General features: G+C 37.4%; 1 protein-coding gene across 4 annotated transcripts in view; it reads left to right on the top strand.

Annotated features, from left to right (window-relative positions):
• The first annotated feature begins 7,063 nt into the window (after positions 1-7,063).
• The window catches only part of LOC139731019 (nucleobindin-2-like), a 29,659-nt gene continuing 13,076 nt past the window's right edge, over positions 7,064-23,646 (top strand). For 3 of the 4 annotated variants that reach the window (XM_071641899.1, XM_071641897.1, XM_071641900.1), the window contains exons 1-7: positions 7,064-7,188; positions 12,674-12,834; positions 13,670-13,777; positions 14,356-14,482; positions 15,988-16,100; positions 21,653-21,838; positions 22,304-22,453. In XM_071641899.1, coding sequence (XP_071498000.1) covers positions 12,682-12,834; positions 13,670-13,777; positions 14,356-14,482; positions 15,988-16,100; positions 21,653-21,838; positions 22,304-22,453 — 837 coding nt within the window. In that variant the 5' untranslated portion in view covers positions 7,064-7,188; positions 12,674-12,681. Of the gene's footprint in view, positions 7,189-12,673; positions 12,835-13,669; positions 13,778-14,355; positions 14,483-15,987; positions 16,101-19,122; positions 19,224-21,652; positions 21,839-22,303; positions 22,454-23,646 lie in introns of all 4 variants that reach the window. The other variant, XM_071641898.1, reaches the window with a different exon arrangement.

A 23,646-nucleotide genomic window follows, 5' to 3' on the forward strand; every position in this document is an offset into this window, starting at 1 on the left:
ACTATGGATGCAAAATATCTCAGAGATGTGCAAAAGAAAAGAAGTATGCCTATTTGAGGAGAGTATATTTTCTGTTTATTCATATTTCACACAATATCTGTTTATCACTGTTTTGTCCTTCAGTTCAGTTATGGATGAACTTAAAAGTACATGTTATGAAATTGATTTTGTGTCACCTCAGATTAGCAAGGTACAAAGAGTGAATTGAGATGTATGCTCATTGCCAAAATACAGTATATCACCTATCAGACCAAAGTATATTTAAGAATGAACATTCAAGTTTGTTGGAAGTAGACTCAAAAAGCAAGAAAGCATTGCATTTTGAACATTTGCCACTAACTGTAAGACAAAATCCACTTTGACTAACTGATGGACCGTACATGGCAGACAACCTTCATTCTTTCCTTGTGAACATGACTGTAGTACTATCTGTAAAGTCAATGAAATGTTTGCAAAAGGTGCAGATTATGGTGTGCACGTGAGTCTTGAGGGATTTACAAACCTTGATGACCAAATTGGTTTCAGGGTTATTTCATCACAATCTTTTAATTTGTAGACATTTATTGTCCACCACTGTGCATTTCCAGCTTGTGGATGACAAGCCATGGCTTTGGATTCCAAGCCCTTGGCCAAAAATAATCACCAGTGTGAAGTGGAATGATTGGAACAAACAGACTATGCCACCAAAAAAAAAAATGTGAAGTATATCAAGCATGTGAAGATGCATTGCTGGCAGCAGTGTCGTGAAGGTTTAACCTGTGACAATTACCTCCGCCAAGGAGGTAATTTTTTGCTGGTGTCAGTTTATTTGTCTGTGTGTCTCTCTGCTTTCAAAATTACTCAAAAAAGGATTTGAATGAAATTTGCAGGAAATACTGAAAGTGGCACAAGGAACAGATAATTTAATTTTTGTACATGTAATGATGTAGATTACCATCTTGATTACCATCTGCATCCAGGAATTTCTTTTTAATTTTTTTGAAGGATTCTTTATCAGAGGCAAAAAGGGCCAACAGAAGAGAGAATTCAAGCTGTGCATATTTGATGTGCACAATCAAAGCGCATCAGAATTTAAGGTAGAGACACTAGAAAGGATTCTCTGTTATTTGGAAATGGGGCCATTTTAAACATATTATGTGTATATGAGTTAAAATGAGCTGCCTATCTGAGGTCTTCACTCTCAGAGTACTTTTGTGGTTAAGACCTTGTGCATAACACACTGACACTGGTCCAATGGTCCAGATCAGTAAAAATCAGTGTCAGACCAGTAACTATTCAGGAATGTACCAGTACAAAAATGGAAAAACTGGGTAGAAACTAGAAAAAAAAAAAATGGGTTAGTTTGCAGTCCTGTGTGATGAACTGTAATGCATATGAACTGTAAAACTCAGGGTATGGAGTTGTTTAGAACAGTTTCTCCATTCTCATGTAGTCAGTCAGTAAAATCTTTTGAGTGATTTGTATTTTTAGGTATAAGGAGGCAGTTAGCACACTGAACCTTCCTTTAAATTGTGTATTCATATGCACAGTCACTCTAGCTGATAATTCAATCTTGTATTTTGTATTTTCATGCTTTTGACAATGTCATTAATTTTATCACAAAAAATTCAGAGTAACACCCAAGATCCATCTATAAGCAGTGTATATTTGTGCTCATACTTCTACTTTTCAGGATTTGGTCGGCAACAATGGCAACAGCTAGAAAACAATAAATAAGCTGTGAGCATTGTGGAATTTACTTTGACATTTGTAACAATTAAAGCCGAGAAAACTGCAAACTCTTCAAACGTCTGTGTTGTGCATGTGAAATTGCTGAGTTGTAGATTCCAAGTATGGTTTGGAGAACCTTTATGGCAATACAGTGCACTCCCGTTACAACGAACACGGTTAAATCAAAATTCATTATAATGAAGTAAAACTTCTGGTCCCAAAATTATCGGCATTAAGGTCTATGATACAAAATTTGCTTATAACGAACACGGTCATAGCGAAATTTCGTTATAACGGAGTCTTCTCAGAGCACCACTGACAAAGAAAAACAAAAGAAATGTGCTCTGTTATAACAAAATGCGGATCGCTTCCGAAAATACGTAGCGGAACAAGCATTATAGCGTCTCTGCATGGGCGAACGCTTTACATCATTGAGTGTTCGCTCCATGTGTCAAGCACAGTTTCTGAGGGGAACTTGCGTTATTGTAATACAATAATCTGAAATTAAATAAGGTTCGCTTTATTGTTCCAAAGGTTCTTTTTTACAAAACACACAGATTCTAATTGACTTAAATGTCTGTTAGTTCGGAAATGAAATAGGGTTCGTTATCAATAAGGTTTGTTAATCCGACAGAGAAATATGGTTCTTATTACGATGGTTCATTAGTCCGAAAATGATAGGAATTTCAAACATTCATTAATCGCAACATTAAAAAAACGTTTTGTTAATCCAAAAGTGAAAAAGGTAAGTCCACTAACAAAACTGAGGAATTGCAAACCTTATAATCATCTTAAGTTAACTGAACCTTCTAAATAACTAACCTTTCTCATTTTCTTTTTTATTATCACACCTTCGGAGTAACAACGAACCTTAAGAATAGTGATCCTTTCTCATTTCTTGATTTACTAACCTTCAGAATGACGAACCTCATTTCATTGTCTGATCAACGAATCTTCGGAAAACGAATAACATTATATTTATATCTAAATTATGAACTTTCGGAATAACGATCGAATCTTTGAAAGAGTGAAGCTTCAAATGAACAAACCTTCGGAATCCCGGGAATGGCGAAACTGCGGAATAAGGAGCCTTCGGAGTAACGAACTTTAGTAAGAAATGAACCTTTGGAATTATAGCAAACTGTAACTGAATCCTAAACCGTCATTTTCTATACATGTGTGACAATACAAACAACTTTATGCTTTCTTGTAAATGTAACATTCAAACAGAATTAAAATGGTGCCATCCCATTTCACATAGCTTTCGAGTGTATGATGAGTATTCAACAAACAAAATATGATATATGCGTGTTTGTTTTTTTGGTGTTTTTTTTTTTGTTATATGTAGTATTTATTTGATTATAACAAAATTTCGTTATAATGAAAGAAAACTGCCGGTCCCAAGCATTTCGTTATAACGGGAGTGCACTGTAACAAACAAAATGTTAATGTGAATTCCTCATTCTACAAAGAAGGACAGGAAATCTTGATGAGCACGTAATAAGACCAACAATCACATGTAGGCCAAATTTTATGATATTGCGTGGACATTAGCTTTTTTCTAACTAATATCCTTGTGGGTATTTCAGGATTTATAACCTGCAGTACAATTTACATTTTGTAAACTTGCTGTACCGTTTCTTCATGCCCATTAAAGCTATTGTGCCTGTTAAATTCCATTGATAAAGGATGTCATTTAGAACAATTTTCTAAACTTCTGATTCTTTTGAATCTTCCACAACCTCGATATATCCAGCATGATTTCAGAACTGCTGACATAAAGATTGCGCAAATCAATGTATTTTGTAAAGGTGAGAAATTAAAACTAAGTTGTGCTTCTTTTATTTAGTGCAATTCTTGTTTTTTCCTCCAACCTTCATAGAATATGATATGATGACATGAGGTTCAAAATTTGTATATACCCATCTCTTCCATTTCTGCAAGTGCTTGTGACTCAGTTCATGTAAATACACTGTAGTGTATTGCCCATCTGCACATATCCTGTACATATATCTATGAAAATAGACTGCTGATTACTGGTGATTACAAGTAATGCCACTTAAGCTTATGGAGAAAATGGCTGATTAAAATGGTGAACAGTGTGCCACAACAAACACTGAATTGATAGCCTTGGACTGAGGCAGAGATAACATTACATTATGATGCCCATGGTCTTGTTTGTCAGACAAAATGGTATTGCAAGTCTAAATTGAAAGAGTGCAGTGTGAATGATTGTACAATTGTATTGGTAAAATTGTATGAGTATGCAGTATGTGATTTGTATGAATGCAGAAATATCAATAGAACATATCTGTGAAGTCTGAGGAAATTCGGACAATCTGTGCAAAAGTTTCTAAGTCATCGGCACCCCCATTGTTGGATATTAAGAAGACTACAAAATTGTACAATTAGCGATGTCACAGTTGTATGAGAAGGAAAATTTTGTTTTTTATGAGAATCACACATTCTTTACAATATTGTTACTGGGGGAAAAAAATTTAAGGGTAATATCCCCCCCCCACCCCCTTTTTTTTTTTTTTTTTTTTTTTTTGGAAGAGGTAAGCCAAGGGGGCCATCATCTTGTCAGGAAAGTGAAAATATGATGAACTCTCAGTAATACATGTACAGTACTCTCCGCATAATCGGGTAGGCTCGGGCAGAGCGTTTCTTACCCCATTAAGCGGAGTACCCGATTAACAGAAGAACATGTCTCATTCACATTTGACACACACAATGTGTATGTACATGCATTGTACACTGCACCGAACACCTACACTGTATGCTTAACACGCGTGCTTGCACGGCACATTGTACATACCTTACACTTGCTCAGTCAGGAGCATTAATTTACACTCTTTTTATGGACAAATATGCCTTCATAAAACTTTGTGGTTTGACTAAGACTCCTCGCTAACGTGGAAAATTTGACATTCATTATTTCTTAAAGTGTTATATCTGTGATAAAATGCGGGTAGAAAGTAGATTAGAAGAAAATTATTTACCCATTTATGCGGAGAGGCAACCCGATTATCAGGTGATTTTAATGTGCATTGGAACTGATTTTGACTTTTCTACCCAATTAAACGGAGTACCCGTATAAGCGATACCCGATTACGCGGAGAGTACTGTATTTGGTTTTGTAGAACAGATGACAAGCTAGAATGAGGGCTGGGATGACAAGATCAGAGATGGGGGAGAGTTTTAAGAAATGGTGACAGATGATGACATACTGAAGTTAAGTGATCTGTGGGGTGAGGAAATAAGATGCAGTGAGAAATAGTGAAATGTGAGCAGAAATTATGAGAGGTAGTAGACAATTAGAGACAAGAAATTATTGTGAATTAAAAGAAATAATGGTCAGCGATGATTTGTGATATTAAGACATTTTGGGAAAGTATATAGAGATTGCTAGGCAGTGAAAGATGATGAGAAATTGTAAGTGATGATATAAGAGATAAAAAGAAATGGGAGAGATATAAGATTTTAAGAGATACATGTATAAGATGTTGAGAGATTATGAGAGAGAAATGATGTTATGGGATGGGGAGAGATGAGGAGATATAAGAGATATTGAGAGATGAGTAGAGATACAAAGATGTTGAAAGATGGGGAGGGAGATGGTGAGAGAGATATCAAGGTATGTTGAGAGATGGGAGAGACATTAAAAGATGTTGAGAGATATAAGAGATGTTGAGATATAAGAGATCTTGAGATGGGGAGCGATACAAAGATGTTAAGATGGGGAGAGATGGTGAGATATACAGTTTAACATGGGGAGAGATGGTGAGATATAATTATAAGAGATGTTGAAAGATATCAAGGGATATCGAGAGATGAGGAGAAATACATTGTACTTTGTATTTAGATGTAGGGAGAGTAATAAGAGATATTGAGATGTGGAGAGATGGTGAGATATATAAGAAATGTTGAGAGATATCAAGGGATGTTAAGAGATGAGGAGAAATATTAAGACGTAGGGAAAGATTTGAGAGATGTTAAGAGATGGGAGATTATTAAAAGATGTCAAGAGATGGGAGAGGTATTAAAAGATGTTGAAAGACAGGAGAGATATGAGATGGGGAGAGATAAAAGAGATGTTGAGAGATGTGAGAGATATTAGATGGGGAGAGATGGGTAAGAGATTGTAATGTGATGGTGAGAGATGACGATGTTGATCGAGGTAAAGATGGAAATTAATTCTTGAAGTTGAGTGAGCCTGTATGGAATGGTACGAGATAGTGACATGTAGTTATAGACCATGGGGGTGATACTGGCTATAGATAATGATTGAGGGCTGGGGCAATCGAGGTGAATAATCAGTGGTTTAGACAGACATTTAGAGATAGAGAGGGGTGGTAAGTGCGGAATATAGCTCTAAATGATTCTCTATAAGCTTAGTTTTTAATCAGTTTTTGATAGAAAATAATATTGATTCTAAGTGTAGATATATGATAAAAATACAGTGTCAATTTCGATGCATTTTATACTTTAGTACAGCAACAAAATGAGAACCAGAACCATGTGTGTAAGATTACAAGAGTGTGCAAAAGTTCTCCTTTCTCGCTTAGCAACAGCAATAAATGAGATCACGTTCAAGAAATAAAAGAGAAAGATAAGAAGGTAAAATGAGAATGGCAAGCAGAATTTTAATCACAGGTAAAATCAGCATAACCTTAAAATCAGCATAACCTCAGGGGAAAAAAAGAAGAAGAAGAAAGTAGACATTTTTTTTTTTCGAGGTTATACTTTTCATAGAAGATTTTAATGAAAATCAGTGAATCATATACCATATTGAAGGTTATTTAATTGGCTATCTACCTTAGGTCAATTTTAAGGGAAACTTTACGCATGAGTGAACACATTCGTTTTTATTTTTCAAGTCATAAAAGTAAAAATTGCAAAAATTTACATGTTGACGTTCCTTTGCCAATGCTCTTCAAGATAACAGTGATAACAAAAGACCAATTCAACACAATGAGAGACTTGAATGAAATAGCAAAATAATTGTTCGTTCTCTTTATCTCTTTCTAACCTTAAACAAAAGCAAAGTGGGAAACTAAAGGGGAAAATAAGAATTTTCTGTCAACTCAATCTTCTAATGACATAGGGAGTAAGGCACAGAGACTTTATATGAAAAAAAAAAATTCTTAATTGCATTCTTTTAATTTAGTAATCTAAGAATTCATGAGACATATTCAAGAACCAAAAATTACTTACAATTTTTCCTGATTTGAAAAATCAATAGAGGTCAAAAGAGTTTAGATCCGATCAGTGGGCTGGTGCAAGTTGACGCACACTACGCATCACTGATATTACATGTATGTACAATAAGTGTTTTTGACACCGGAAAACTCTTGACGTCAGGGTGGATTCGCTGAACCTGAACTGCGACACGTCTAATTACACGTTGGAACCTGAGTCTCGTTGCGTTGTAATTGTTCAGAGAATCAAGCCATCGTAGCATAGAAGTGTTCAAAGGTAAGTTTTTAAAGTTTATTCACTCTCATCTGAATTTGCTACAGTTTTAACAGCAAACAGGTTAAAGACAGAGTCATAAAGCAGCTGGTCATCTTGTCATGAGAAGTATACCAATAGCTCGTCTTCCGCAAAGCTAGTCCCATTCGTAATCGAATATGTCGGAGATAGCAAGAGACTACGAATGCAAGTGAAAAGAGTGGTTAAACCTAGATGTATTAAAGAAAAATCTGGAGCTGCCTACCTAACGTGAACCCTACATTGCCCATCATATGTATAATGTGAGGCTCTCTTTAGGAAGCTTATATTAGGCAGACTGTTACAATACATCATTCATCAACTAGAAATTTTTATGTTCTCAAAAACTGGTTAGGAATATCTAGTTCACGATTGATTTAAATATGAAGGTCATTAGACCTAGATATAATTCCTCAGAACTAGAAGTCTAACGTTAGGTAAGTGGGTTTTGACTGATGAAAAGCTATATTTCATTGTATAAACAGTGCTCACCCGTTGGGGAACTGCTTTAGCGGGAACCCTGCTTCAACAAAAACTTGGTGTAACAAATTAGTCACATGTTTTTTTCCACTGCTTAATCGGAACCACAAACTGCTTTTAGGACAAATCTGGCTGAAACACTTCCATTGTCTTTGTATTAATGTCTAAAAATGTACTGTAAGTAAATCCATAGAAAAAAAAAAATTGCAGGGATTTCATTTCCTTACCAGATTACCCCAGAAGGATTATTTTTCTAATCAGTTTCCCGATAAATTATGCTGACTGCAGTCTAAACATTCATGACATTTGCCGTTAGACAGTGAGACATAGCGCAAAGAAGGTCTTATCGAGTGTCACCTTATCGTGTGTTGTCAGCTTCTAATCATGCACTTACACTGTACCACCCCTTCAGTGCGATACAGAGAGTCATCTTCCTCGCGTGCGGCCCATTTAATCTTCCTGTTCATGCATTAATTGTGTGTGTTTGTCAGTTCGGGAAACCCACTCAAAAGGGGGGCCCCTCCTTATAAGTAACCTGTCCCCCTTATAAGTAACCCCGTTCCCTTTATAAGTAACCCCCGGGGCACCCCTTATAAGGAGTATCCACGCTTTTTTGCAATGCAACGCGAAAATGAAAGGACTGCGGCAATTCGCTTGATTATTTCCATAAAGCTTCACAAGTTTCCTAGTTACTCACGAAATTTGAGCAAAATCGGTTTGAGGCATCATATCTAAAATCATGGATTTAAATGCGATGTCAAACGACCCATGCGAATGCTGAAATGCGAGCGATTACTGGCGTGAGTGTCGCCAGGCGCGGCGGGCCGGCAATGCTTGAGTGCAGACGTGGCGACTGAGTACGGAGACTTTCGTACTCAGTCGCCACGTCTGCACTCAAGCATTGCCGCGCCGCCGCGCCTGGCGACACTCACGCCAGTAATCGCTCGCATTTCAGCATTCGCATGGGTCGTTTGACATCGCATTTAAATCCATGATTTTAGATATGATGCCTCAAACCGATTTTGCTCAAATTTCGTGAGTAACTAGGAAACTTGTGAAGCTTTATGGACATAATCAAGCGAATTGCAGCAGTCCTTTCATTTTCGCGTTGCATTGCAAAAAAGCGTGGAGACTCCTTATAAGGGGTGCCCCGGGGGTTACTTATAAGGGGGACGGGGTTACTTATAAGGGGACGGGTTACTTATAAGGAGGGGCCCCCCTTGTGAGTGGGTTTCCCGAACTGTTGTGTGTGACAGCAGAACATGAACGGGGCAGGGGCCATGGATATGAGACAAATGTGTTTGTACAATTGTCACAATCAGTGTCATCGTAATATGTTGCATGTTAAACAGGGTGTCGAAGTTTATAGCATAGCTGCCTCTTTCTCTGCATCAAAGCCTTACAATCGTGGCGAGTGGTTTGTGCGGCACGGAGACGAACGCAACACGCTGCCTCCCCCATTCTGTACCAAATGCAGTGACGCCGAATGAGAATAGCGCTGGCTGGCTTAATGGGTCAGCGAACAACACTTTAGACTACAAATCTCCTGACCCAAAATGACTGCCCGAGCCACGAGAGCTTCTGAATGGACGCACACTCACAGTGTGCATGCGCATGAAGAGAGGCCAAAAGAGCCACGCGTCTTCTGGCCTCTCTCCTCCAATCACCACAGCTCGCGGTCACAATGTTTGTGTATGATGCGTACACACATGCACACACACACACACGTGTCTCAGTGGCAGCATTGTCCTACACATTTATGGATATAGCACCGAGTCTGGCATTGCGCAATTGCATGCACAAACTTCGGTTGTTCGGGAGATTACGAAATAACGCACCATTAGGGGTGACGATCGTCCGACTTTAATAGGGTGTGCATCTTGACTTGTTTGGTAACCTTTGAACTCCAAAAGAGGGTTATTATGTGGATCAAATGAATGAAGGTTTGTTCCGATGATGCATTTACCAAAATTATGAGACTGCTGTGTCTTTTCTTATCGCCATTTGGTGTCTGTGTGTTATAGCGTACGTGCATTTGTTGCTGTGGTTATCAGCGGATTTGATAACTGCATGGTTTAGTGAACGTAATGCCCACATACTGGGCTTCATGTTGTGTAGTTTGCACGGGCCAATACCAGCCACCGCCTAAGCAGGAGCACCACTTAAACGAGAGAAAAGCATGTCTCCCGACCCTTCCCGAGCAGTGAGCACTGTATCAGCAAAACAAGGGGCAAGGGTTTAGGGGCAGGGGTCATGCTTAGTGTTGACCTCTAAACATGGTGCTACATCAACCGAAAGATCGGTCAGTATCTGGTCGTCGGGGATATGTTCTGCAGAGACTGCGTCTGGCTTCAGAATCCCCTACTATACAGCTATACAAAGAAGAGACGATAAAGTCAAAAAATGATGAAAGACTCCTCCGGACAGACAGATTTTTCTGTCTAGGTACTATGTTCATACAATACCTCTTCAATGTTGACCACTTGCCCAGGCCCAGCAGTCAGGCAAGCAGATTTTCAAATTGTTGCAGAACACTTGCCCAAACGTCAACTTTACTTGCCCATAAGGAAGTCCAAAAATATAAGAAACTGATAGGGTTCTAGGAAATCACGTATACAGTACGTCAAGGGCTCAATAAAACACAATCATTTGAATAAACATGCACATCGATTTGCACGCTTGAATACATTGGAGTAACAAACTTGGTTTGATCAAGTTTTGACATTGCATTGCAATGGGGTTCTTCTTGTAAGTGTTGGAAAGTTGCTGAAATGAAACTAAAGTGTGTTGCATTGACATTAAACAGTCATTATGTTTGGGCCTTTGTATGGTTGATTTTGTGGGTTTTTACATGTACATTTGTATGGGGGAAAAATGAAAGAAAGGTGGCTAACGTGTGGCTTCAGAACTTTTTTTCTTATTGCTCCAAAGCACTTGCCCAGCTTTGATTTTTCACTTGCCCCGGGCAATCAGGCAATTGCTTAAAGATAATAAAAAGTTTTGGTACCTCAAAAGTTTCCCTGAATTTCCTTGTCTTGGTTTGTGTTTCACGTTAAAGTACGTTGTCTGTAAGAATTACTTGCCCCAAAGTGCTCTCATGTCTTAGTAATCATGCAATAATGGTTTCGTACCAGAGCCGTCACCGTACAGCGTCGATAAATATTATACGAAACCACTGACTGCGACTAGCAGCGTGCAGCCCATTGTACGCATAGCTAACTGAGACCAGCAGCCCCATACGCATACATTGTAGCGTAATGGGGCTTCGCATTGTAGCATTCAGGATCATGACAGAATTAGTATCGCGGGTAAATGGCAACTTAAAATCCAAAAATTTCTTCGATTTGAAGACTTACCGTACCAATTAAGTTGAAGTATTGAAAACAGGCTTCGAACAACGTTTGGTTCTGCCAATAGTCCCTTTCTTTTCGAATTGATGACTGAATGTGACTCGGTCGAGAGGACCTTGGGAGAGCTACATACACTGACTACTACGGTCAACGCATGCGCACACAAACATCTTATCCGTTGATGGCTTTGAAATTTGTGCGCATGTGATGTGTTCGCATGCACTGGCTGTAGTATTCAGTGTATGTAGCTCTCCCAAGGTCCTCTCGGCCAAGTCACATTCAGTCATCAATTCAATCAGAAAGGGACTATAGGCAGAACCAAACGTTGCCCGAAGCCTGTTTTCAATACTGCACCTTAATTGGCAAGTCTTCAAATTGAAGAATTTTTGGGATTTTAAGTTAACATGTATCCTGCGATACTACAAATCTGTCATGATCCTGAATGATACAATGCGAAGCCCGATTACGCTACGCGTATGGGACTGCTGGTCGCTATGCGTATGGGGCTGCTGGTCGCAGTTAATTGCATGATTACTATTAAAGACATGAGAGCACTTTGGGGCGAGTAAGTCTCACAGTGTTAGTTATATGAAAGGTAATTTAACCTGAAACACAAACTAAGACAAGGAAATTCAAGGAAACTTTTGAGGTACCAAAACTTTTTATTATCTTTGAATGTAGCACCTTGCCTCAAAACAATATTAATTTAGGTGATATTTTAGATTACAGAATTGTATTCTCACATGTTTCACCTTCTCTACAATGTCATTGCAATGCAACATTGTCTTTGGCCATAAATAATGCAATCATTGCAATTCATTTTTTTCGAAATGCATGTAGAAAGTAGTATTATTATGTATACGTATGTATGCCTGGCTTACACTGTACATACATGTTTTGTTGAAGCTAGCCAGCAAGTGTGATGAATTGTCTGGGTATTGTACCATGGTGGCTCTTGTAACACTCCTCATGCCTCATGGTACATCTATACTTCTTTATGAGGGTATCGATTTGACCCCCCAAATGGTATTTTTGTGGGGCTGTATTACAGTGAGTTCTTTGTTTTGGAACTATCTGGTATCTAAGCTTGTTTTGGAACTTTCTTCAAAACTGGAATGAGAAAGAAAAATATATATAGAAAACAATATTACCTAGATTTGGATCTTGGAAACAGAAAGCAGGTAAACTTAAAGCATTGGGTTTATTTTCTCGTGAAATTGCCTGATAATCATTGTAAAATTTGATATTCTGGTAACTGTTTTACTATGACAATTTTGCATGTTTTTAATTCCATTTACACATAAAATCATTACCACATACTTATTTAGTGTAATAACCTGTGTACTTTATAGCATACTTGTACGTAATACCATAAGTTAGTGTTGATAAAGCTGAGGACCGGTAAACAATATTTGCATTTTTTTATTTTAGTACTGGTATCACAGAGCATTGATACCGTACATGAAACTTTTTACTCAGATAATTAACACTTCACACTTTAGTATTAAAACCTTGTAGTGGTCGACTTCCCAGAAGCTTTTGCAGATAAACTTTATTTGTTACTGGTTGGGATGCATGTACCACCTGTCATAACCCATAGGGTATAATGTTTTTTATTGTAAAATTTTTCTGCACTGAAGGAAGAACTATGGCTACATCACAGTTGAAGCTGGCATTACTGCTACTGGTCATTGTCCAGCTGGCCCACCTGGCACCTCTTGACCCCAAACCTGCAGAGGAGAAGCAGGAGGAGCCTAAAGTTGAGGGGGTAGCTGGAGAGGGTGACAACAAAGAGGCAGAGGTATGTTATCCTTGAGCTGGCTGGTAAGGTTGGTAGATGAACCGGAAGCATCATGCCCTTCTGTCTTGAACTGTTTAATCTCTTTCAGCATGAGATTTCTGCGGATTTTGAAATTGTGGGGGAGTAATACACCATCTGGAAAAATTTCCACAATTTTTCTTCTTTCCCCCCCCCCCCTTTTTCCCCCCTTATTTTGCAGCCACCATATCCCGCCGTACTACTTGAATATTACTTGTACTACAGAAATTGATGGATGCTGTGTGTGTGATGCCTGATACACTGGTCGTTCTGCTCCCTCGCAGAATCGCTCCTCTCATGTCTGTTCTTTTGGCTCTATAGAGATGAGATGCTAAATTCTAAAATGGCACTTCTTGAGAAGAACATGGGATTACTCCCTTATATGAGGTGTGGGGGCAAGTACCTTAAGGGTGTAAAGTTTTCTTTCCAATTTGATGAATACTTTGGCTGATGACTGATATCATCTAATTACATGTGGAGCGTATACCATGTGTAGATGTCTACAGGTAGTTTTGAATGAAGGAGTGTATAACATGCAGACTGTGCAATCACTGTCTCTGTACAATTTCTGATATACATGAAACTTTTGTTTCTACATTTCTCCCATCCTTTGATGTGATCACTGTAAAAAAAGAACAACAACCTGAAAATAGAAACTTTGTAAATCACATACGTATGTAAAAAGTCACTCTGTAATGATTTTAATTTTCTGACATAAGAAAGTCACTAAGCTGTCTAATGCAAATTACATTTTATGGCCAGTGGTGAAAGTGTATAGTTTGAACTATGACCTGTACCCTTTTGTTTGTGACGTTAGCCCCTGGGCCTAGAGTATGAGCGCTATTTACGAGAGGTCATCCAGGTGTTGGAGGCTGACCCAGAGATGAAGGCTAAGATGGATGAGATGGACACTGATGACCTCCTTGTGAGTAAATTTGCCTTTCATCAAGACTGCTAACTTCTTTTTTTTTGGTGCCCCAATATAGTGTTATGACATAAATCTATTTTGAGAGAAACTGGCATCTGCATTAGAATGAATTGGCAAATTTTCAATCCTTTGGATTGTGAGTATAAAACAGAAACATGAAAGCACAGAGATGTGTAAGACTTTTGAGAATGAGACTGGTTTGCATGGTGAATATTACACATGTCAAGAAAAATTTGCTTGTATATGGGTTTAGGAATGGCCGCTGTATGACAAAATCAATTATCATCAAAATTTAGGCCTTCAAGAAATTGTATTTGTTAACATTACATATAAATTTGTTGTGTTATGCAGTTATATTTGGTCACTGAAAAACACAATTCCTGAATTTTACACTGCACTGATGTAAGTATTACATTTTATACATTTTCTTGGCTAAAACCATGGACAAAGTTGTGGAAAAAAAATGTGTAAATTCTATTAGCCTAGCATGATCAGATTGTAAAAGCCACTACTTAGTAGTTATGCAAAGTTCCACTGATTGTTGATGGTAATTTGTCTTTTGGCACATGTATCAGAGTGGGAAGTTCGGGAAGCAGCTCAACAATGTGGGGAACCACATTCGCAGTCAACTTGATGACCTGAAACGTAAAGAGATCCAGCGACTGCGCATTGTTGCCCGTAAGAAGATGGAGGAGCATGCAGGTAGGTGATGATTTACCTTGTCAAGCCATTAGTCTTCCCTTGACAACTTGGACTAAGTTCATGTACAGGCATGTATTTATTTTATGTTCCATTGATGAGAGTGGTTATTTCAGCTGCCATGAAATAATCAGCTGTGAGTCATTAAGTTGTCACTGCCTTAACTTCAGTTATTCCACTATTCTATATTGATTGCAAACTTGAAATGGGTGCCATCACTTTGTGTTATCCAAAGCCTTACTACTGTTGTATAAAAGTCTCAAAGACTGCACCTACATTTGAGATTAGCTATAAAGATTAATATTGTTTAGTTATTTCAGGCCTGACTGTGTGATAACTGCACATATATGCTACAGCAGTTTTGAGTCTTTGTGAAATGGGCCTTGTTGGTGGCATTTAGCATCAGGAAAACTTAAACATGTCTGAAGTGGGATCAACCGGACTTCTGCTGGCCACTCAAGAAGAGTATTGTTTAAAATCACAAAATAATGATACAAGTTTCTCATGGCTTACATTGACTCTTTCCAATGTCTATTGTCCAATTTAGATTTTTGTATCTTAACCTCAGTCACTTCTTGTAATAGTAGATTCATGAACAAGCAATATTAGCCTTTCAGCCAATTTTTCTTGAAATGTATGTTTAAATTAAGTAACTGTATGTGTGTTTGACTCAAGGAATTAATTGATTCTGCAGATCAATGTCTATTTTGCCTGTTTGAAAACAGGGATTTAGTTTCAGTACATGCAAACAGGAGACTGATGTGTAAAGCTGAGTCAATTCATGAAGCTTTTAACATTGAGATATTGCAAATACTGGCATACCAACATCTGGACTTGCAATTTATTGCAAACACAAAATTTTCCCATTGTACATGTATGTAGAATATCATACCTAAGGCTGTACAGTAAGGATGCATTATACCTCAGCTGGCATATTTTACTTAACAAGAATAGAAGACTCAGAGGGAAGAACAAATTGCAAGCCGGGCATCCAAACACCACTTCTGAAATAGAAATTTGTTCAACACCACTGATGATAGTACTGGAAATATAACTTCTTGTATTATGTCTAAAAGTGAAAATGCATGAAGTTGAAGCCTGTAGAATAAAAAGTATTTGCTGTGGCATCAGACATCTGTGGCTACACATCAATGATTTCAAAGTGTTTAGGTTTGGAGAATTCAAAAGCCACTTTGTTCAATCCCAGCAGCAGTTGTTACTAGAGACTTTAAAGCAAATCTCATAGTTAGTTTTGTAGCATTTAGAAGTGTCTGCCCATTTGCTCTCCTTCATGTCTTTGATTATTTGAATTACATAAATTGTATGTTTTATGCAAAGAATATTACATATCACATTTCCCTTTCATCATTTATTAACTTGAAATTCAATTTTTGTTGCAGGGGTGTGATGTGTTGCTGCAATAATCCCAGCTTGTGCATGTATTTTGTGATTACTTTTTTTTTCCTTGCCCCTTCTTTGCACTTCCGTGATATTACTTCATAAAAAAGCCAAAGGTAATCGAGTTCCAGACCAGTCGTATTTGGACAACCTCATTGGCCATCTGGATGCATCTTCAATTAGCAGTTTCAGCCCTGATGATATAACTAAATTATTGCAAAAGGTACACCCTCTTCCCTCTTCACCAACACATGAATGTTTGGTGTTGTAGTACTTAGCAATCAACTCGGCCAGTGCTCATCACAGCTTGAAGTAAATTTGTGTTATGGTGCTGTGCTTGGCAGACTGACACTCAGTTCACAGTCACTTGGTGCAAATGATGCCCTAACATTTCCTGGAATGCCCTGAATATCACACTTTTTGCATTTTCGTAGCAAATGCATCCATCTCTGTTTGTGTGCGCTTGTGTAAACTGTGTTTATGCATGTTTCTTATGTTTCCTTTGTGTTTCTTGTGTTGTTAGATAAGACTTTATTATGTGTTCTGCACTTGTGGATTTGTGTCTTTCTGTTATTTTCTTAACATAGCATTTGTGCATTTTCACTAAAATCACCAATGCAGGAACAAACCTATTTAATTGAGAAATACTATGTAGTCTCAAACTACTGTGATAAGGCTTATCTACAATTGTATGCTGTATGCATTGTATCTTTTCATTGGATTTCTTTGACAGTATATTCATTGTCAAATTGCATATAAAATACTATACATCAGAAGCATCATAAAATCATCTATTTCAATTTTAGACTGTCAAATATAGTTGTGGTGGAAGGGTTTCCTCTCTCTCTCTCTCTCTCTCTCTCTAGCTCTCTTTCACATTTGAGCAGTAATGTAATGTTGTCTGTGAGAATTCTGACCAACTTTCCACTATCATAGAACCCTAAATCTAAAGTTTAATTCCATAACCAGTGGTAAATCAGCTCATATGTAAATTCTACTCACATTAAAAAACAATTCAGTGACAATTTAGTGATTGATTTTCCATAAATCTGTTGTCAAAATATATCAGAATATAATTATGATTCATCTCTTGTATTAGAATTAGATTAATGAAAAAAGAAATGGTTTTGGACTCCTTTTTGCTCTCCTGCATGTCTCAAATTTTATATATCCACCTTCAATGCAGCCCCAAATTTATTATTTTGTAAGGTCTGGACCAGATGAAGTTGCACATAGGTTATGACCATATAGGATGCAAATCCCGCTAGGAATGTTTTGGGTACTTCTTAAACAACTTTGTATCAAGCTTTGTATCAAAGCCTGTCTCAAATAACTCACTGGTTGTCATTGTGGAAACCTAATCCTGAATTTATATAGAGTATGGTACTCGTACTGATTATTGCAGTTTTCATGTCCCATTGTTCGTACATTTATATCACTAACTGATGATTGTGATTATCACTTCCTTTTGATCATAATCTTCTTTTGCTGTCGACTTCTACTATGATGATTATATGCACTATTTTCTCCCATGCTTTACAGGAGCTTTCACAAAATGTTTGACATTTGAAGTTCTTTGTCTGCAGGCAATTTTTCAGAGACTTGGGACAGGTTTTGAGAAGTTTCAGAAGTTTGGTTTCTTTCATCCTCAAAGAAAATGTTCCACATTTGATCACCAAATTGTATTGTAATCTTTGAATTTATTGGGTTCTCATCTCACAGTGGTAGTAGCAAGCCAAATCAGGTGAAATTATGCAGTTCATTGAGAGACAAATTAAAAGTTAATAGATGTAAACTCTGGTAAAACCATAGAGCACACACAGATATGCATTGGTTGGACAGCTTAAAACTAAATAGTACAATTCCTTCTTTAACAAAATAGATTAAAACAAAAATAAAAATCTTAGAACCTCCCTCTCCCTTCCATTTAAATCTATGCAAGAATGGCATGTACAGTAATTGAAATCATCTGAAATTATTCTGAGGCAAGGAATTTATCCTTTCTTGGTTCAATGCTACACATGTGCATACTGAGTTGAGAATCCATTGAATTCAGGGAGCTATATTTTTTTCTTGTTGCTCTCCTTCCACTTGTACATGAATTTGATGTATTTGCTGTGTTATGATGTGCACAGTTAGTCACTCTGTCAAATTTGACCATCACCTAGCAGAATGAAGTCCTTTTCAGTAGGAGCAATGAAGTATCATAAAAAAGCAATGCATTCATAAAACCTCAAGTTGCAAATTGACTCTTTTTAAAACATGAGAATGTTAGTAATGAAAGCTTCCTGATGTAGTGTTATGCACATTGACACTCCAAACTTAGTCACTATGGTTAGGTCACTTCATAATTCAAGCATTGCATTGCTTTTATTGAAAACAGCTCCTACTGTTTGGAAAATTCTTCAAGCTTGTAATATCTAATAACACATGCTTTACTTGGCAGTTTGCCAAGCTCTTTATCTTAACTTTTCTATATGATGCTTCTGTTTTCCTAATAATTTCTCTCTGTATACAATTAATCTTGACTCTGACGCCCTGTTTCTCTCTACTCTTTTTCCTTCAATGCATTTTCTCTTTTTTTTACAAATACTTTGAAATGTACAGAGTCCCTATTATTATGGCAGTCACCATCAATCAAGTGATGTCTCCTTCAGCCCAGGTTGCACACTGTTTCATTTTCAGGATATTTTTTATCTTCAAAATTCTGAGAAATGTTTTTGTCCTCAGTGGGAGTCTACAAGATTATCAAGTCTACTGCCATCCTGTGTCTTGTATCCATCCATCTTGCTGTCTGCCCACAACCTAACTTCTTTTTTTTTCTCTCTCTCTTTCATCTGGAGGACTGCACATCATTCAACATGTTATGTGAAACGTTAAAAGCACAAGTCTTTTTAACAATTAATGTATATTTCTTTACGTCTAGCTTTACAGATATAGCACTGACTGTCGAGTGCACAGTGACCTGTAAACTAGACCTCATCCCTATGATTATGTATGTGTGTGTATATGTAGTATGTATTTAGAAATTAATGTTGTATCATGTGTGTGTGTGTATTATGTATGTTAGTATGAAACTACTTGCACGTGAGTATGTACACCTATTGTAATCACTTCATCTTTATCTATCTACCTTTCCTCATGCAATATCTATAGGCTTATAATTGTTCACTCAATAGCCTTGCCTGTTGAAATGGCTCCCATCCCCTCTAAAAGCTTTCACGTCCCTTATTTGCAATGTGTAGGTGCGGATACACAGACAAACCTCCTTGATTTCATCGCCCATGTTGATTTTCGAAATGAACACACGTTTGAAGAGGCGGACCTAAATAATTTGCTGCAGAAGGTACTTCAGTGTTTTCCCCCTCTTTCCCCAAAAATAAAGCAGTCTGACAGAGTTTGTATTGACACAAATGCATGTTGTTGGCATGAAAAGAATTGTTAAACTGTAATTTTGTGGTTTCCTTTAAGTTTTGTGTGTATCATACCATAATGTATATAGTGTAGTGCAGTTTGATGTTATACCTTGGTGTTTAGGTGATCATTTGTGTTGGCAACTGGTGTCATTTGTTTTAGAGTAAGTTGTAGGTGCCTCTTGCATGTATGTACAACAATTTTGCCAACACCATCTTGTGAGAGAATTCCATGAAGTGTAATGGAGACTGGAATGTGTTGTTCTATTTGAAGGTGTGTACAAGTTACACATAATTGTATTCCAGTGTGATTCAAGGACAAAGGACTGATCTATTTAACAATGTTATCAATCAACAGAGCTATAAACACAACTACTTTTACATTAAAGGGCAAAGGGCAAATGATGGCATCCTGTGATTAGCTATCACTGTTAAAGCCGTATACATTTAAAGAAAAAAAATATATATATATGGATGAACTAAATTTGATTTTTAAAAAGTAGATAACTTCATGGGTTGAAATTTGCTAAAAATCTCTGAGTGGCCCGTAACATCATATGAGCAAGCAACTTAATTATCAAATGATTGGTTGAAAATTACAATAATTTCACTCAAATTACATTGCCTTTATTATGTTGAAACTTGTATTAGGATGTACATCAAATGTAAGTTCTCACTTTTTGTAGCATTTTTGACTCTCCCTTTAATTTATACCCTGATCTGGTTCCCTCATCTGTAAGTTTCCAAGTGACCTATTAAGGATTCTGTGGTGCATGTTGGCATGGGTTGTCCAGCCTATGTCTTTCTTACTCATAATATGGCATTCCCTTCTTTCTCTTGTAGATTATGTCCTCTATTAAGGCCAATTATAGATTTTTATCTGGTTCCCTTCCTAATGACTATAAAATGATAGAGAACATTGTTCTCAGCAGTGTAATACAGCCTGTATTTCAGTGGCAGATCTACCTAGCACTCATGTTTTAACACGAATCAGTATTCTTAGCAAGCAGTTGTCAGTTTCTTTTCTAATACATCTGTGTTAACATATATTCATGGCCTGCATTCTTGTACTTGTTAAGGTATGATGCCCATTTCTGACAAAAAAGAAAGAAAGAAGTTTGAAGATAGATTTGTGATATGTTATGTGAAATTTCAATGTATTATTAGACAATCATAAATGCATGTCACTCATATGAGTAAACAGGAAATTTGAAATCCTAAAGCTTCCAGGCAGGGAGCCCCAAATGAGTTTGTATCAGTTAATTACCATAATGTTATATCTAGCAAAATTTCATGCATATACTGTCACTCTAACTCAAGGCCTTTTGTACTAATTTGGGTCTGTGTGGTTTGGAGACACTAACTTGTCAGCATGTGCATTTCAGCAACTAATGACTAACGCCCTTCTCTCAGTCCAAGATATCAGACACACCATGAACTGAGAACAACCAGTGTTAACACTTTACATAGTCTATGCAGATCACTGGTTCTTAATCAGTGTATTATGGCCAAGTATTTCCCTCAGTAGCCTTTCATGTAGGTAACAAAATTGTGTCCAATTGTGTTTTTGTTTTGTTTTAGGGTTTTGTTTTTTTTGGGGGGGGGAGGGGAGGGGAGGTTATGCAACACAAGGGAAAATAATTGGGAGATTCAAATACATGTATATTGTAATATGTTGCTTGAATATGTTGCATATATCGGAATTACAACATGTAATAGAGATCACTGAACTTTGATTTTCTAATTGTTGTATTCATTTTCCATAATCCAAGCTTTCCGATGACAATTTGACACACAGTATTTCATGAAACTTGCTGCAGAATGATAAGAAAGCCAGCCAGCAGTAACACACACTTTTGAGAAAATTGGCTGTGAAGTTTATTCGTAATTCAAGCAAGCAGGATATTACTGAACTTGATGGATCCATTCAAAAGGGAAATTTGGTTCTCCGCCAGAGTACAATTCAAAAGCTGATTATCAACTTTTGTTACGTGAAGAAAATAAGTGTTTGAGTGAAGCAGGGGTAAAATCCCTGGTGATACACCCACAAACTTGTTGCAATAGCGTACTTATGCATGTAGTCAATTATAATCATGCATCTTACAGACTTGACTCATTCTTTATGTTGTCATCACTTTATTGTTTTTTTTTTCATCCTGCGTGCCCTGAATATGGTCAGTAAAACAGTTTTCCAATTTTGCTTTGTGTGAAGTTGACAAACTACCACATGTTATAGTGCAAAGACATTACAATATTTTATTACAATAATTGCATTTATTTTATTAAAATTGTCTTTAAGAATGCCACTTGCTCAAGGTAGGTCAGCGTGTCATCTTTAATATGCACATTGTTCTGTCAACAGGCCACCAAAGATCTGGAGGAGAATGACCGGCAGCGGCGACAGGAGTTCAAGCGCTATGAGATGGAGAAGGAGTTGAAGCGTCGGACCGAGTTGAAGCACATGGAGGCCAAGGAGCGAGCAGAGGCAGAGAGGCAGTATAGAGAGGAGAGAGAGCAGCTCAGACACCACTCTAAGGTCAACCACCCTGTGAGTTCTCAGTATATTTCTCACTCTTTGAATGAAGGTCTTTCAGTGGTTAATTGCCCGGGCATGGGGAAGGGGGGGGGGGGAGGGAGGCTTTAATAATAGCTGAGAGAAACCCTGGTAAATGAAGTCATCAATATATTCCTGGCATCATTACCACTACATATTGCTTTATGATAGTGTGAGCTGATTCTGCACACAGTCCATTTATGTGTTAGTGTATGAAATCTGAAATAAGTGAAATCTTGGTAATTGCAGTAATTGGAAAAAGTACTTTTATATCTGTCTATAAAACAAATACTGACTGATTAGTAAAACAAAACAAAAAACATACAAACAAAATAACAACAAACAAGCAATAGCAGTAACTGGCTTTACAATTGGATTCAATTTGCTTTATTTTCTGTAGTTGGAGTTGATTTCCTTTGAATGTTACAATATATGAAAATGATGATCTTCCATTGAAAGGGAAGTAAGAAGCAGCTGGAGGAAGTGTGGGAGAAAACCGATCACCTGGAGAAAGGGGACTTCAACCCCAAGACATTCTTCTTCCTCCATGATGCTAACAGTGATGGGTTCCTTGATGCCTTCGAGCTGGAAGCTCTCTTCATCAAGGAGGTATGTCATCTCACATCTACAAAAACTACCACTAGCTGCCAATTTACATCAGCACATTTATTGTGCTATAAATGTTGAATGACATGAATATAGTTATGATATAATCAATAGTGCAACATTTAAATGGTGAGGATTAGGAGGTCTTGATACAGGATATGATCAGGTCTCTTAGTATCTTTTTGACTGCATTCAACTTGATGTAGAAATAAATGGAATTTGTGGACATGATATATTTCATTTCAGGTGTGTCAAATTAAAAAAAACTGCACTCTTTCTCTCAGTTTTGATGTTGTGAAGCATGAGATTATTCAAGTGAAAGACCAGCCTCATCATCGATTGTTGTCTTACCTTCAAATGATTGAAGGAAACGCAAAGGCTATCCCTTGCATCAACACTCTAGATAATAATCATCATCTATACTTATCTTCTTTTGAAAATGATATAACATCCAAACGACATAAACTGATATAGTTATGTCAATTCCATAGAGAGCTAGGGCTCATGAGTAAAGAAAGTATAGTTATGTCAATTCCATAGAGAGCTAGGGCTCATGAGTAAGAAAGTATAGTCATGTCAATTCCATAGAGAGCTACAGTGTAGGGCTGATGAGTAGGAAAGTGAAGAAATGATTAATCAGTTTAATTCACTGTGTTTGGATGTGCATTTGTAACCATGACAACTCCTCTACATGAATGATGCATTCTGTTGCCAATGGCAACAGGCAGCCAAAATTTATGGGGATGACCCCGCCAATGCTGCTGAACTGGATGAGGAGATTGCTCGCATGCGAGAGCATTTGATGGATGAGGTAGGCAGGGCTTGTATGTAACGTAGAACTTCCGTAATGGATATAGTCATGCAGCATGTTGGTCGCAAACAGGAGAAAGCCCCTGAAATGTACGCTACACTAGTGTTTGCTACTTATAAATTTGGCTCTTGCATCACATTTCATTATTCTTTGGCGGGTAGAATGCGCTGATAGAGCTGAATGTGGATAGTTTCATGGATGTTTTTAAATCTATATGTATTCATTTTGTATGACATGGCTTTGCAGTACTGAGGTCTCAGTCTTTATGATAGTTTGCAGCAAACTATGAAGACTATTGCTCTAACTCCTGAAATGCCCCTCCGTAAATGAATGGCTGAGAGGACACAACTTAAAAAAAAAAAAACATTTTATTGTTTCTGTCTTC

The sequence above is a fragment of the Diadema antillarum genome, unplaced genomic scaffold (assembly GCF_040938485.1).
Source record: "Diadema antillarum isolate AM-2024a unplaced genomic scaffold, OU_Dant_1.0 seq00000348_RagTag, whole genome shotgun sequence".
Classification (NCBI taxonomy): domain Eukaryota; kingdom Metazoa; phylum Echinodermata; class Echinoidea; order Diadematoida; family Diadematidae; genus Diadema; species Diadema antillarum.